Source organism: Sebastes umbrosus, chromosome 15, assembly GCF_015220745.1.
Source record: "Sebastes umbrosus isolate fSebUmb1 chromosome 15, fSebUmb1.pri, whole genome shotgun sequence".
In the NCBI taxonomy this organism is placed as follows: Eukaryota; Metazoa; Chordata; class Actinopteri; order Perciformes; family Sebastidae; genus Sebastes; species Sebastes umbrosus.
Window position 1 is genome coordinate 26,212,409 of NC_051283.1, and position 17,278 is coordinate 26,229,686.

Consider the following 17,278-nt stretch of genomic DNA (forward strand, 5'->3'; position numbering starts at 1 on the left):
GGATACTATTGAATTGCTGCTATTTGAGTGGTTGTTTTTGCACCAATGGAGGCCACGCACTACTTTTTTTTATTTACCCTGCACTATAGTGCAGAAAGACCCGCTGTTATGAGCTTGTGCATGGGAAAGCCCGGTCGGTAGTGGCGGAGGGGCACAACGTGACCTGACAACAAGGAACCTCCGGGAGAACCGTCAGTCCTAAAGTATGTAAGAGGAGAGAGGCTGTGGGGGGCCGCTAGGGGGGCTCACGACAACCGAGGCTCCTCTTGAAGCGACTCGAAACGATTAATACAAGAGAGGAGGGAGGGAGTGTAGCTTAAACCAGCCTTTACTATCAAAAGAGACATTTTAGGCAAAAACAAAAACAAAAAAATCTCTCTGGAGCCGCAAAACATGTGAGCATTGTGATGAAGGTAACACAGTTTATAGTCTAAGTATATAGTATATAAGTCTAATGCAGTGAGGGCCAAAGAGACAATGTACTACGGAGTATTAGGGCCACATTGAGGGAAACAAATCAGAGATTTACAGAATAAAGTCATAATATTACGAGAAAAAAGTCTGAATATTACGAGAATAAAGTCATAACTTAATGAGAAAAAAGTCGTTATATTACGAGATTAAAGTCATAACTTAATGAGAAAAAAGTCGTTATATTACGAGATTAAAGTCATAACTTTACGAGAAAAAAGTCTGAATATTACGAGAATAAAGTCATAACTTTACGAGAAAAAAAGTTGTAATATTACAAGAATAAAGTCATAACTTAACGAGAAAAAAGTCTGAATATTACAAGAATAAAGTCATAACTTTACAAGAAAAAAGTTGGAATAATACGAGAATAAAATCATAATATTACGAGAATAAAGTCATAACTTTACGAGAAAAAAGTCGTAATATCACGAGAATAAAGTCATAACTTTATGAAAAAAAGTCGTAATATTACGAGAATAAAGTCATAACTTAACGAGAAAAGAAAATAACACATAAAATTACCACTTTATAATATTACGACTTTTTTCTCGTAAACTTATGACTTTATTCTTGTAATATTATGACTTTATTCTCGAAATCTCAAATAATTTTTTTTCCTCAATGTTGCCCTAATACTCCACCATATCATAGACCTACAACAATGATAAATAAAAATGAAAAATGTAAACAAAAAACAGTTATTCATTTCCATTTTAAAAAATCCCCAGGGAGCCACTGGAGAGGGGACGGAAAATAATGCACTATACCCACTTTTAACAGTCTCTTCTGCACTATACTCACTTTTTTAATAGTCGTGTATCACAGCTGTTACTCTGCACTATATTCAGTTTTAACAGTTTTTTTTCATCATTTTATCATTTTATAATTTATTTTTATATCTGGTATATTTTTTTCTACTTTGTACTTTGCACTACTAACTTTTTTACTGCCTTTTTACTAACATGTTTTGTACTATGGAACTGTGATGCTGGATATTTGAATTTCAATAAAGTTACTATCTATCTATCTATCTATCTATCTATCTAACTATCTATCTATTTAACTATCTATCTATCTATCTAACTATCTATCTATTTAACTATCTATCTATCTATCTAACTATCTATTTAACTATCTATCTATCTATCTATCTATCTATCTATCTAACTATCTATCTATTTATCTATCTATCTATCTATCTAACTATCTATCTATTTAACTATCTATCTATCTATCTAACTATCTATTTAACTATCTATCTATCTATCTATCTATCTATCTATCTATCTATCTATCTAACTATCTATCTATCTATCTATCTATCTATCTATCTAACTATCTATCTAACTATCTATCTAAAGAGCCGCATGTGGCTCCAGAGCTGCAGGTTGCTGACCCCTGGGTCAAAGCGGTCCTTGCTGTTGGTGACTGCGTCCGTCGGGAGCCCCCTGCTGCCTGGAGAGGACCCCCTCCCCGTGGCTGGGAGGCGGAGACGGGACCCCCGGTGACGTCAGAGGGCCTGTCTGTTTCCTGCAATAGAAAGTGAGAGAGAAGGTGAAGGGAGAAAACACAGAGCTATACACCCCCCTCCTCCTCCTCCACCTCCTCACACTGAAAGGTGTGTTACAGCCCTGCACCTGTGAGTACTAATATGCTATTTATCTGTGTGTTTTGGAGCTCTATCTGTGTGTCAGTGTGATATATAGGTCGGTGCTGTCGGTGGCTGCAGAGAGAGAGAGAGACAGAGAGAGAGAGTCGGACATGCTTTTATCGTGTCTCGTCCGGTTTGAGCCTGCTGTGAACTTTAAACGCTCTGTTAGGTCTAGTTTGTTCAGGTGGAGGAGCAGGTGTGTTTGGCGCAGTGTTGTTGTGAGACTTCTGCAGCAAACCGTGCAGCTCTGAGGAGACAACTCCAGCTCTACGCAGCACTCTTCTTCTCTTTGTTGCTATATATATTATTTTTGCACCATAGGTAAGCTTATTTCTGTCATTGATAATGTTGTGATAAATGTGCATGTGTGGACGCGAAAGGTTTTTATTTTGTGTGTTGGATAAGAAGGAGGAGAGGAGGAGGAGGAAATGTCCCATTCGAGCTGCTGCTGCTGGCTGTTGCAGAGAGCAGAGAGAGCCAGTGAGGGGTTTTCCCTGGCTCCTCCCTCTCTTTACAGGGCGTTCACGTGTTGCAACAGGCAACACAATATACGCTATTTCCCACACATTGCATTGCTGACTTCATTGCATGCAGTTAAATCCTAAAATATTTCTGTATTTTGTCATGATTGCACCAAATAAACCAGAAGCTCTCTCTCCTTGCAAAACAAAAAAAATCAGTGCAGCATCACTTTATTTATATTCTCTCATATTTTAATTATATCACAGGCAACAAAATATACCCAAAATATTACATTGCATTTGTTTTTGCTGATTTCATTGCATGCAGTTAAATCCCCAAATATTTCTGTCATGATTGCACCAAATAAACCAGAAGCTCTCTCCTTGCAGAAAAAAAATAATAATCAGTGCATCACTATATTTATATTTTAATTATATCAAAGGCAACAAAATATACGCTATTTCCCACATTGCATTGTTTTTGCTGACCTCATTGCATGCAGTTAAATCCCCAAATATTCCTGTATTTTGTCATGATTGCACCAAATAAGCCAGGAGCTCTCTCTCCTTGCAAAACAACAAACACAAAAAAATCCATGCAGCATCACTCTATTTATATTATCTCATATTTGCAGTTAAATCCCCAAATATTTCTGTATTTTGTCATGATTGCAGAAAAAAATAAAAAATCAGTGCATCACTATATTTATATTCTCTCATATTTTAATTATATCACAGGCACCAAAATATACGCTATTTCCCACATTGCATTTGTTTTTGCTGACTTCGTTGCATGCAGTTAAACCCCAAATATTTCTGTCATGATTGCACCAAATATACCAGGAGCTCTATTCCTTGCAAAACAAAAAAACAAAAAAAAAAATCCATGCAGCATCACTCTATTTATATTATCTCATATTTGCAGTTAAATCCCAAAATATTTCTGTATTTTGTCATGATTGCACCAAATAAAACCAGAAGCTCTCCTTGCAAAACAAAAAAATCAGTGCAGCATCACTTTATTTATATTCTCTCATATTTTAATTATATCACAGGCAACAAAATATACCCAAAATATTACATTGCATTTGTTTTTGCTGATTTCATTGCATGCAGTTAAATCCTCAAATATTTCTGTCATGATTGCACCAAATAAAACCAGGTACTCTTTCCTTGCACAAAAAAAACAAAACAGTGCTGCATCACTCTATTTCTATTTTCTCATATTTTAATATCACACACACTCAAACATCGTCAATTCGTGACTACATGAGTGCATATTTTTTATTTTTTTACATAATGCCAGCTCCTCCTCAGGTGTGAGCAGGATTCATCATTAGTCACCTGCTGCTGCATTCCAGCCCGCCTCTCTCTCTCTCTGTCATAGGAACATCGCGTTACAGCGGCTGAATCACCGCTTCTGTTTTGTTCTCTCTCTCTCTCTCTCTCTCTCTCTCTCTCTCTCTCTCTCTCCTCGTGTCAGTATCAGGGTGTTTCCTCAAATATCTGCTGCACACACACACACACGGGCACGCGCACATGCATGCACGCACATGCACACAGACAGGCTGGCAGACGGACTGACAGACAGACGCGCCAGAGGAGAAATGTGCGCGTCTCTCTCCTCCTCCTCCTCCTCCTCATCACCATCATCACCGCGCCGTCGATCCTGAGCTGAAGCAACATTGTGCATCACAGGTGAGACGCTCTTCATCGTGTTCCTATCGGATGCTTTTATGCGACCTGCTGCAGCACGCACACACACACACACACACACACACACAGACGCGTGCACGACTCTCTCTCTCTATACCCGAAATCCACCGTGAGATGACGTCATTGCTCTAGCGCCACATGTACTGACTGACTGTATGGAGCAAAATCATCATCCAGTTGTAGTAAGTGTTATGTAACATTGGTGGAGATGGGGATGGAAACAAAAGGCTGATTCCTGCTGCTCTCTGCAACATGCATGGAGGTATAGAGGTGTTTTGGGGTGATGGTGATGGTGATGTTGGAGGTGATGCAAGGGAAAGAAAGCTTTTAAAAAAATAATATGTCTTAATTTTAATATTTATTCATGTTTTTTTTGTCTATCTCTGCAGAGGTGAGCTTTTTCTCCTGCGGTTGTTTATGCACATCACAAAAGCTTTTATAGCTCTCATCTTGGTTATTTATTTATTTTATAATTTTATTTAAAAGGGACTATGTACAGTTTAAAGGGACTATTTGTCACTTTCAGAAATGCTTGTTAACAGCTACACCTGTGGAAAGTCAGCGTCGGGTTCGCGCTAAATAGACATGAACGAGCATCGATCAAAACAGTGAGGCGACACACGTCAGCTAAAACCACAATATCACTCTATATTTCAGCTGCTTGGCAGTAATGTTAGCTGACCAGACGAAGGTCTCTCCATGAATCAATGCTGATTCTAGTGTCGGTGCCGGGGCTCTGAAGCAGCGGGGCTGCGCAGCGAGTAGCGTTATCGTGTCCGACCGTGGCCGGAGTGAGCAGGAAGACACCGGCACCCGGTCAGACACGATAACGTTTCTGGCTGCGGAGCCCCGTCACTTCACAAGACACGGAAAATCTCTGTTGGTCTGGAGGAGCTGCTGCATTTATTTCTGCACAAACGTCCACTGTGCATTCACTAGATATTCTCAGAGCTAAACTAACTCTTCTGCAGTGTGGAGTGAGCGCCCGTTCACGTCTAGAGGTGGAGCGAGTACGCGAGAACGCACGCGCTGTCTGAGTGAAGGCAAGCAGGCATAGGAGCAGAGACTTCAACCACACGCGAGCGCGCATATGCGAGCGCGCATGTGTCCCGACCCGGTACATTTATACGCTTAAAAAGTTACAAACAGTCCCTTTAAAACATAAATATCACCATTTGATGCACCGTACCAGATTATAGCTTTAAGTAGATTCACATCTGTAGTCCCTTGTGCAGGTCAAAACAAAGAAACATACTACAGTCATATACAAGAAAGAACATACAATACACAGCTACACACAATAGCACATCACAAAGTATGCTTGTCAAGTAAAAGCAAGTCATGAAGACCATTGGAATTAAGATCAGTGAGTACAGAGCTGGGCAGCTTTCAGGAGACGTTTTAAGTTGGTTTTGAAAAGCATTTAACTCCCAACACCCTCCTTTTTTGCCTCACAGAATTTGCATGAAACCTATAATATAATATAATATAAAGCAGCAGTGGGTAGCAAATCTGATTTAAAAAAAACAAAACTATTTTTATAAAACAGTCACTATATCCTGACAGTAGTGCATTAGACAGGTAATCTGAAAAAAAAAAATCTTCTGTGTCAAAAACGTGTGTTGAAAACAACCAATCAGAGCCTTGCCGTCTCTGAGCAGCTGTCAATCACTCGCGAACTCCGATCAAACGGTCAAACTAGGCAGCGCTGATCAAATATGAATCAATATTCTGTTACTGTAATGCCTATTTCTCGCCTCAAATGTTTTCAGAAACATCTTGTAGTGTACTGTTGAGCTGTAAAATGAAAAGGTTTGTGACCTGGCAGCCATGTTGAGATCAGTTGAGGAAATACCAAGCACCGCCCACCAGCCGGAGCAAACGTTCTCATTTTACAGCTGAACAGTACACTACAAGATGTTTCTGAAAACATTTGAGGAGATAAATAGGCATTACAGTAACAGAATATTGATCCATATTTGATCAGCGCTGCCTAGTTTGACGGCTTGATCTGAGTTTGTGAGTGATTGACAGCTGCCTCCGTTGAATGGACAGCCAATAGGAACGCTCTCTCTCTGAAATTACCTGTGATTGGTCAGAGTCTCCCGTGGCTGGCTAGAATTTGTAAAGCCTGAAAACAGAGCCATGAGGAGATGCAGAAGTCTTGAATTGCAATATGCTGAAAGGTTGTTATGGAGTTTCTGCCCAATGATGCCAGAAACATTCAGCCTACTGCCGCTTTAACTCCACAATTTGCATGAAACCTATATTAAGCGTCTGATCTTTCGTTTTGTAACAAGGGCATCAGAGTGGAAACAATTCCCCTGTGATGATCTGACTCTCTGCAGTGATCTAACTCTAACGTGGGGGAGATCTCTCAGATAGTAACCTCTGTGTGGCCGCCCAGCTGCCCCGGAGCGTTCATCACCGGCGCACACAGGACCTTATTGTTTGCATCATTCGTCATCCTCGCTGACATTCGTCAAAGCGAAGATCAGCCGCTGACACGTCAATCAGACATTTCCCCATAAACAACAGCCGATCCTCCACCTCTCTGTCTTTTTGTTTGAGATCAGAGCGACAGATAGCAGCTGCTGCTGCAGAGGTTATATTGATACGGGGAGGTGGGGGGGGACATATTCACACCTCCTCCTCCCACTGACAGTAGCCTGAGCCGCACTGCACATTATTACACAGCAGCAGCTCGGAGAGGAGAGGCCCCAAATGAAAAGTCCAGCCTTGTTTGGGGCACCTGTTTGAGGAATAAACTCAATCAGCGGCGACTGTCCTGGACTCCCAGACAGCTGGCGAGTGAGAGCAGAGGACTCTAGTCTACACACTGCAGGACCAGCAAAGTGCCTTTATTGATCTGTGGGAGTTCATGTTTAGCTGATTCTGACACTCTATATACTGTTATGTGTGTGTTTTCTGTAGATGTACCCAGACTGCGGCTCAGGAGTCAGCTCTTCTCAAGGCCCAACGTCAGAGTTTCCCCAAGATGCACCTGTGAACTGAGAGGGCGGAAAAGATGCCGCGCACCAAACAGAACCACCCGAAAAACTTAAAAGGTGAGTTCACGCTGCTGCGGTTTTGCGTTTCCTGTCAGCTGGTGGATTTGTTGATTTGCATATTTAAAGGCCTAAAGAGGAGCTGCTACAGTTGTCTCTTCTCACCACAAAGTAGTTGGATCGCTTCTTATTGTTGGTCTGAGATGTTTGGCTGGAAATAGTGTGATTATATCCTTCCTACGTGTCCTGAAATACGACTACAGAAAGACTTGACGAAGGGACTACAGTCGGTAGAGCTTTGGTAAGAGCAGGCGGCCTCCTGTCTCTGTCATAGTGGTGGGCGACGTTGCCTTCAAATGACGCCATGCTATTGCCGGATCTATTCGTGGCAAATGTGATAAAATACTGAGAAATACTTCATTGACTTTTGGCCAACATTGGTATGGCGTTGTTTGGCCCTGCCAGTGTAGTTTGTCTGTTTTTAGATCTCACATCATCGTACTTGCCAACCATGAGACGTCAGAAATAGGGAGGATTTCCAAACCAGCGGGGGGTTTGAGTTTCACAGACTTTGTTTCCTGCATTCTGGTGACTTTTAAAGAATGAAAATAGCAAAAGATTAAGGACACTGCAACAGTGTTTTTTTTGTTGAATAGGCCTACTTTTATGTTTACTTTTAATTCTCAGGAAAGAAAACTGAATAATTTTCCCCTTCGGGGTGAATTTGTGTGAATCTCTGGCATTAACTGGCTAATATTCATCAGTTTTTATTCATTCATTTATTTTTTTTGTCCCTGTTTGAGGATGTCTTTCTCTTAGCACTCTCCATTTCTCTCTCCGTCTCTCACTCACTTTCAGACACAATGCAACAACGGCACCACTGCCGTCTGAATCCCGTTATTTCTAATGGCAAGCGCCGCACCACGAGGGCTTTTTGCTGCATCGAGCAAAGCCCAACTTCAGGCGCTTGCACGCTCTGATGTGCGGCGACCGCATCTCAAACCGCGCTGTGTTGCGAGCATCTCTTCCACTGGGAAACAACAGTTGTTGTAGCTCTATTGCCGTTACGGGAGGAAAAAGTAGGACTTATACACGCCGTACAGTGCCAGACACGGAAAAAGAGGTGTGAACATTTGTCATAAATTAGGAGAAATACGGGAGGATTGTGACCCCGGGAGGAAACCGAGAGAGGGCGATGAAAAACGGGAGTCTCCCGGGATAATCAGGAGTGTTGGCAAGCATGCATATCATGCTGTCCAGTGATGCATCTCCAAATTCGTTTTTTAACTTTTCACATGAACTGTCTTTTTATGGATTAATAGAAAAGTCCTCATTCTTAACCTCCCCTTCAACAAAACAAATGAACAATCCAATAGATTATCTAAAAGAATGCTTTGTCACTAAGCTGACAACAGTGCTGTTCTTCTTTTGGAGATGCATGGTTTTCTGCAGGACAGCAATGATCATGTGATCTTTGGCTTTCTTGTGCTCAACCAGTTGCTTGTGCTTGGGATCAGAGTTCTGTCTACATGTCACTATGCCTCGTGTAGATCTGACCTTTGACAGTGTTTTACACCACTGAAGTTGCTCCCTTTGTTGGAGTCTACCAGCGTCGCCTGATTGCACCATTTCCTCCCAATTCTTTTCGTTTTGATTAAGTGTGTAAAAGCGGTTCGGTCTGAATTGTTTCCCTGATTAATAGTTAAAGAAGAAGAGGATCATTAAATGACGACATCATCCAGCAGAGACTTTGGGGAGCTACTTTTTCTCCACTTGAAAACGTGCTTTTCTCGTTGTTACTTCACTTTGATGTTTGACCTTCACTGTGCAGAATGATGGGTTGACACTAGAAGGCTGTTTTCACTCTCATCTGCTGAAGGGAGGAAGTTTCTTTAACTTAAATCTGAGTGTGTGTGTATGAGAGGATTTTTGTGAAATCACAACTAGTTTGGAAGCCAATCCTGGTTCAATATTATAATTTCATACATGCATATGTTGCACAAACAAAAGGAATTTGGTTAGCTCATTTTGTTGGGTGTCTCTAATCCAGGTATGACGAAAATAAATAAATCAGCACATCACAACAAATCATAATATGACAAATTTTAATCTTCACCTTACGTGTTGTTATAAGAAATGAACAATATGACACGTCTACTCCATCGTCTCTGCTTTCCTCTCTCGAGGCGTTTGATGTAAACGAACCATTCTGGCTTTATTTGTCTTTGTAAACATGCGTATTGACAAGCAGCAGAGTCTGTTACCGCATCGTTTGCTTTTGATCTCCCTCAGTGGCGATCAGATTGTCTCGTATCTGATGTGACCAACGTGTTAAATGAAGACGTATTTATTCAAGCAGTATTTGGTGTGAATGAATGTGTCAACACGAGTGAGAAAATGGGACAGTTTTTGAGATAAGACGGATCCCTGTGCAGCAGAAAACAACTTAACAGAAACACAAAAACAAAATGCAATAGAAGTCCATATTGCAGATAACAGGGCTGACATAGTGAAGCTACAGCATCTTCCCATGCTAACACAGAGCACCAATTGGCTTGAAGGATTTCGTGTTATGTTGTGAATTGACAGATTTCCGTGTCAACAGACGTTTGCAGTTCACAGATCTAGGAATTTGCAGCGTTACATGCTGGGTGTGAAAATGTGCATCACTGCCATTCCCCAGCAGCAGATCCACACGACAGATTTCCTCATGTCTGTGAGCAGCCAGCGAGTCCCTCTGTTTATTTATCATATAAACACTTCCTGTGCTTTTCTTTTCATTGGCCAAACAACATAAATAATTAAGTTTCAGAATGGTACATTCACATCGCCCGACAGAGGACGATGGAAACGGGCGGCCAAATGATACTTGATTCTATTTTTAATGGTGACTGTTCCCTCGTTTCTCGCGGTGCAGACAATAGAGCTGCAGCTGCTGCAGTGTTGTGGGATTTCTGTACTTGAGGGTAAAAGATCTGGACGTGAAAAGACTGTAATTGACAGTAATTCGGTTGGGATTGAAGATCTTTAATTCAGGGGCGGGTTTAGAGACTTTTAAAGAAGGGGGACACATTTGTAAAATGAGTTTAAAGTGTGTTGAGGCTTGAATTTTAAATGTTCAGCAATAATAAACTGTACATTAAGAGTTATTCAGTGTAATAAATGAATGCCAAATAAATAACTTCTATTATTCTAATATGAAATAAAATAAATATTAGCTGCAATTTGTAAATCCAAGTAGTCTACTGCCGTGGACAGATTATGAGATAACAGGCCCCTGGGCAGAGACGTGTAGAAGGCCCCCCACGCCTCCTACAGAAGAGGAAGACAACAGATACAGAGAGACACAAATCAACTGCGTCTCTTTGTGGTTGTTTTCAGTGTCTCTATGTAGTCGTTTGGCTTCGCTTTGTTGTTGTTTTGTGTCTATTTGTTGTTGTTTGCATCATTTTGTAGTTGTTTTGTGTCTCTGTGGTTGTTTTATATCATGTGTCTCTTTGTAGTCGTTTAGCATCTCTTTATGGTTGTTTTGTGTCTCTTTGTGATTTTTTTTGCATAATTTTGTAATTGTTTTGTTTCTCTGTGGTTGTTTTGTGTCTCTTTGTGGTCGTTTAGCATCTCTTTGTGGTTGTTTTGTGTCTCTTTGTGGTTGTTTTGTGTCTCTTTGTAGTCGTTTAGCATCTCTTTGTGGTTGTTTTGTGTCTCTTTGTGGTCGTTTAGCATCTCTTTGTGGTTGTTTTGTGTCTCTTTGTAGTCGTTTAGCATCTCTTTGTGGTTGTTTTGTGTCTCTTTGTGGTTGTTTTGTGTCTCTTTGTAGTTGTTTTGCATCATTTTGTAGTATTTTTTTTCGTTTCGTTTTTTTTCTTTTTTTTTCTTTTCTTTCTTTTCTTTTCTTTTCGTTTTATATCTCGTGCTTGTTTTGTGTTCCTTTGTGGTTGTTTTCTGTCTCTCTGTGGTTGTGTTCTGGGGCTGTTTATTAGCAAGAATCTGGTGATATAATATGTATCATGATGCCGGGGTTACGATTCAATATATTTTCAATACATTTTGATTTTAAAAAAAAATGTAAATCCAATTTTAGGAAAACTGTCATTGTATAAAGAACACACCACCATATACTGTACGTAAAATCTGAGTGTAAAAAAAGCAATCAGAACAGTTGGATTTGCATTTGCATGTATCACAGTCCCTGTAACATCCAACATCATAGTAATACTTTTTGTGCAATCTGAGCCACTGTTTGCTACGAATCTCTGCATGTAAACTATTAATTAGAAATAGATGCAGTGTTTTTGAGAATCAGTATAGTATTACAAAACATAACATTGCAATTCTCACGTTTATTGATATTTTCATACACCCCTAGCGTTGTGTCTCTTTGTGGTCGTTTTGCATCTTGTTGTGTCTCTTTGTAGTCATTTTGGGTGTTTTTTGGCAGTTTTTCATCTTGTTGTGCTCGTTTTGGGTCTCTTTGTGGTTGTTTTGCGTCTCTTTGTGATCATTTTGTGTCCCTTTGTGGCCACCCCTCTGCCGTAATTGTAATTAAAAAATGCTGGTGTATCTCTCCCTTTTGTCTTATTAGGATTTTATCTCTATAATTTAAGACCGTACAGTATTTTAAATCGGGTGAAGAACTAAATTTAAAGGCCGTATGAGCAGCAACAGTCTCTCATCTACATCCTGCACAGCGTCTTAGAGGTGTTAACTTGAACTTGATGTAACCTGCCGTCTCCAGTTCTAGTGAAATCACTCGACGTGTTGTGGGGAGTACCCAGCTCACTTCCTGATCATCTGATAACTTGTTGAGACATTAGCTTGGCTTTTTGTTTTGCCTTCTGACCCAGTTGATCACCTCTCCTCCCGGGCATGCACTCAAGGCTTTTCCTTCATCAGACAGGAAACGATAATTGCATGGCATGCTATCACATGCTTAACCTCTGCTGCGGAGAATGTTGTTCCCTGGGAACTCTCCTCACGCTGCCCTAAAGCCATCACATAGGCTAATGACGTTTAATGCTTCAGGCTAGCTTTAAAACACTCTGCGCTTTTCGCCAAATGAGCCTTTAACACAGTATTTTCTTTGCTTCATAACAAAGCAGTAATTAATCTCAGCAGTGACGCAGCTAAATGTGGTATTTACTTCAGTATTCAGAGTTTTGGCTGGATGACGGGAAGCCTCGGCTCTTCTCGGGTCATTCCTGCCTCGGAGGCTTGGCAGCAGTCTGACTCTGGTATAAAAGAAACCACATTAACATTTTTCCTCTCAGTCATCTGGAATCGGACTTGACACACGTTGTCCTGTCTGGAGGGGGACACAAAGAATGAATTGTTTTATTGACACCGTCCCGACACGGCTGCACTCGCTGACATCTATCAGGTGAATTTAAGGCGGCGCGGCGTTCTTGCTGGTTGTACGAGTACAAGCATGCAGTCGGTGACGCTGCAGTCTGAGCTCTAGACTCAACTTCATGAGATAAGATATTATCTTCACTTCAGTTTAGAGTGATATGACTTCTTGAATGCAATTTTATATTATATAATATTTTATAATATTTTAAACCATAATTTAAAAAAAACCCAGTGTGAACTTTATTGAATTCAAAACGTAAATACTCTTATCAGTATTTCTAATCTAATACTATCCAGCCCTGCTATACACCTTTACTGTAAGAAGCTTATAATGATGGGTTTCTGTTGGCATTGTGGGAGAGTGCTGTTAATCAATAAGTAATAAAACTTGTATTACTTTTTAACTTTCAGGCCAGGTTATATATTATATAAAGGGAACGGATATTTAAAACACCTCTACAGCAGTTTCATAGTGAGTTAAATCATATTTTAGGAACTAATCGTTTTTATGTTGTTTATATAACGTGCCTGGAATTATTCATTTTGATAACAGAAATTTGTAGAAAGCTAAAATGATTCGATGCTGTCATCACAGTATGACTCTGCTGATTGCAATGTAAATGCATGTGAGGGTGGGAGGGGAGGTGGATGAGTCCAACAAACACAGGACTTTCAACCAGGAGACAGATGTTTTCTTCTGTAAGTAATGTTAGTAACGTTTGTGACGTGTTACATTGTTTCTGTATGTATTTTACATAGTTTACGTAGTTATTTTAAGCCCAACAATGACATTTTTCCTAAACCTAACTAAGTGATTTTGTTGCCTACACCTAACTGCGGACGTTACCGTAGTTTTGTTGCGTGGCGTACAAATTACCGGCGAAAAGTGGCGTACAAATGACATGCCAAAAGCCTAAAATGCGTCCTCATGACACGTGGAATGTCCTTTTATCATCGTGTCATTTATACACCTTCCTGTGTGATCGGGTTGGTTTAAGAAAATATTGATACACATGAGTCATTCATTTATTTTTAACCTTTGTATTCCATTGATGAATAGTTTCCACCCTTGTTTGACTTGGGCCATCTTCTCCAGCTGTTTCCACGTCAGTCCCTTCTTTTTGAACTCTTGTTCCGTGCTCCTTCTCCAGGTGTTTCTGGGTCTTCCCCCGTTTGCTTTGTGGGTTCCACGTCAGTGCCTGCTTGGTTATTGCCGTTTTGCCTCTTAGAGTGTGTCCAATCCAGCTCCACTCTCTCCTTTTCAGCTGTACTTCTACTGTCTCTTGTTTGGTGCGTTCCAACAGGTTGATGTTGCTGATTGTTGTTTGGCCAGTAGATCCCGGGGATGCATCTCAGACAGTGATCAGTGAATGTCTGCAGCTTGTTGATGATGTTAGTGGTGGTCTTCCAGGTTTCTGATCCATTCAGCAGTACTGTTTTAACGTTGGAGTTGAAGATTTTGAGCTTGGTCTTCAGTGAAATGTTTTTGGATTTCCAGATTTTGTTCAGTATGTTGAATGCTGAGTTCTTGCTTTTCCGATTCTTGCTTTTATGTCCTCCTCTATTCCACCATCCACAGCTATAACACTTCATACATATGTGAATTTGTCGACCTCTTCCAGTGGCTGGTCCCCGACGGTTATAGGATTCATGCTTTTGTTTGTTGATCCGCTTGATTTTTGTTTTTGGTCCATTTATTTTGAGTCCAAGCTTAGCTCAGTTGCTTCTAGCAGCTGGGACTTGTTTTGCATTTGTTGGTGGGTATGTGAGAGCAGAGCGATGTCATCAGCAAAGTCAAGGTCCTCTAGATATTCTGTCAGACTCCACTGGATGCCAGTCTTTGTATTGTTGGTTGTTTGTTTCTTGATCCAGTCGATGCATAAGAGGAAGAGGAAAGGGGAAACATACACATGAGTATCAAGATATTGTGTTTTGCGATACTGTATCGATTCTCCAAATCAGACGGTCCGTCGGCGGACCCGGCCGCTATTCTGTTTTTCGTAAGTTGTAGCGGGCTCAGTTTTAAAGCTATATTAAAGCATCATATGAAACTAGAAAACCTAGGGAATCCATTGGTACAACACACAATCACAATATATTAAAGTGTTACCCCTGTATCGTGATACGTATCATCTTGCCAATACACAGCCCTATTTTCACCTGCCCTATAAAAATACCTCCTGTGTACCTAAACTGGTGACTTTGTGTTTAAATGCAGAAATGAACAGCTGAATATAAACGACAGAGACAAAGGAACATTGAGTCTGTTTTGATGAATCTTTGGGCTACTTTGGGTGAGCGTTCCTGGCTGTATTTCTATCTGAATCATGATAAACCACCGCACACTGTAAACCGAGAAACAAAAGGAACCGTCCTTTATTTTCTGATCCCTTTTTTTTTCCTTCTCTGAGATGTAAAGAAAAGAAAAACCCACTCACAAGCCGCTCAATGACTCATTTACTCTCCAGGGACATTTGCGAGATTCATTCACAAAGCTTGACAGCTTAACAAAATAAAGGTGAAAATGCATGAATGAAAGTTTCACTCACTCAAACCTGAATCTTTTATAAACATTTAACGCTCTGACTTCCAACCTGCCTCAGGCTCGTCAGTATATAGTTCATGCTGCTCCTGTGTTTGTGTGTCCTATGACGCAGTTTGTGGGCAACAATGCAGGAAGTTAGGAACTCCTGTCCCCCTCCTCACAGTCTTTGTTTACTTTGCTCAAACAGCTGGTCTCTAAGCAGGGATACACAGTGGTTTCCCCTTCAGACAGACTCTCTCTGTGGACGGCAGCAGAAGTACACATAATACTCGCTGCTGCCAGGCAAACTGTGAAGTAATGAAATATTAGGGTTTCTAAATGTGTACAGTAGAAACCAAGTAGTTAGTTTATTCAGACTGAACAGTGTAGTTCCTCCGACTACTAGATTTTCTGTATCAGTGTTTCTCAGTGAGTGAATCTGTACTGTACTATCTGTAGTGCAAGTTCTTTGTACTTGTACTTGAGTATTTATTTCTCATTCCGCTTTTTACTTTTACTCAAAGGGAAATATTATACTTTTTACTTCACTACTTTTATCCGACAGCTTTGACTACTTTACAAATTAAGATTTTTACAAACAAAACATGCAAAGAGTTTATAAAATGTGACGTTTAGTATAAACAGGGCTGTCAAAGTTAACGCAATAATAACGTGTTAACGCATTTGTTTTAACGCCACTAATTTCTTTAACGCATTAACAGCAACTTGCAATTTTTAGGTTGTAGCGGGCTCAGTTTTAAAGCTAGATTAATAGATTAACATAGAGTAATACATTATTGCAATCGATCGGAGGTTGTTAATTTTTAAAGCTAGAGTGAAGATACTGGCATCATATGAAACTAGAAAACCTAAGGAATCCATTGATACCAACCACGTCATACTAGCTTGTTGCAAAGGAGGCTAGATAACGCTCTAAACTTGCGCTATATTTTGGCGAGGAAAAACTGGCATGGCCATTTTCAAAGGACTCCCTTGAATGAAAATGGGTTCTATGGGTACCCACGAGTCTCCCCTCTACAGACATGCCCACTTTATGATAATCACATGCAGTTTGGGGCAAGTCATAGTCAAGTCAGCACACTGACACACTGACAGCTGTTGTTGCCGATCGCGATTAAATATTATAATCGATTGACAGCCCTATTTATTAGAAGTAAGAGAGTGTGCTCCGGCTGGTGGGTGGTGCTTGGTATTTCCTCAACTGATCTCAACATGGCTGCAGGGTCACAAGCGTTCTCATTTTACAGCTAAACAGTATACTACAAGATGATTCTGGAAACATTTGAGGAGAGAAATAGGCATTACAGTAACAGAATATTGATTCATATTTGATCAGTGCTGTCTAGTTTGACCGTTTGATCGGAGTTTGCGAACGGTGGAAAGCTGCTCAGAGACGGCAAGGCTCCAGCTCGGCTCTGATTGGTTGTTTTCCTCCGGTCTGTGAAATCTTGCAGGTGCCGTTAGGAGCACCGGAGGACACAGAGGATGTTTTTTAGATTACCTGTTTGATGCACTACTGTCAGGATATAGTGACCGTTTTATATAAATAACTTTTTTAAATCATATTTGTTCCAACATACCAACTCCAGCTTTAAATGCATCAAATAATTGTTACGTGTTGTGGTGCGCACCTGGAACTATGTTGACAAATTCCCATGAGTTGCTTTAAATTCAAATGCAGTCTGTGCTGTGCAGCGTGCTGGAGGATGTGTGGCCTAGTTGGTTAGTCGCAACGGAAAAATGTGACCCGAAGTTAAAACCCACCGCTTTGGAAATGAGTGCAGTTCATTAACCTTTCTGCTGCTCTCTCTCTCTCTCTCTCTCTCTCTCTCTCTCTCTCTCTCTCTCTCTCTCTCTCTCTCTCTCTCTCTTTATACAGTTAGTGTCTGTGGTCGGTTTTTCTTTCTTCTTCTGCTGTTTGTGTCTTCAAGTGGTGAAATGTAATTAAGTACAAATTTGAGATACTTTGATACTTTACTTTCCATTTTATCCTTTTACTCCACTACATCTCAGAAACAAATACTGTACTTTTTACTCCACTACACTTATTTAACAGCTTTAGTTACTTTCCAGA

General features: G+C 40.5%; 1 protein-coding gene across 3 annotated transcripts in view; it reads left to right on the forward strand.

The window, feature by feature from the left end:
* Positions 1–1,999: 1,999 nt before the first annotated feature.
* The window catches only part of hivep1 (HIVEP zinc finger 1), a 73,076-nt gene continuing 57,797 nt past the window's right edge, over positions 2,000–17,278 (forward strand). Inside the window, exons 1-2 of one of the 3 annotated variants that reach the window (XM_037794172.1) lie at positions 2,000–2,113; positions 7,237–7,370. In XM_037794172.1, the coding sequence (XP_037650100.1) occupies positions 7,331–7,370 (40 nt within the window). In that variant the 5' untranslated portion in view covers positions 2,000–2,113; positions 7,237–7,330. Of the gene's footprint in view, positions 2,114–2,136; positions 2,447–3,751; positions 4,285–7,236; positions 7,371–17,278 lie in introns of those variants that run through there. The other 2 variants (XM_037794171.1, XM_037794170.1) reach the window with 2 other exon arrangements.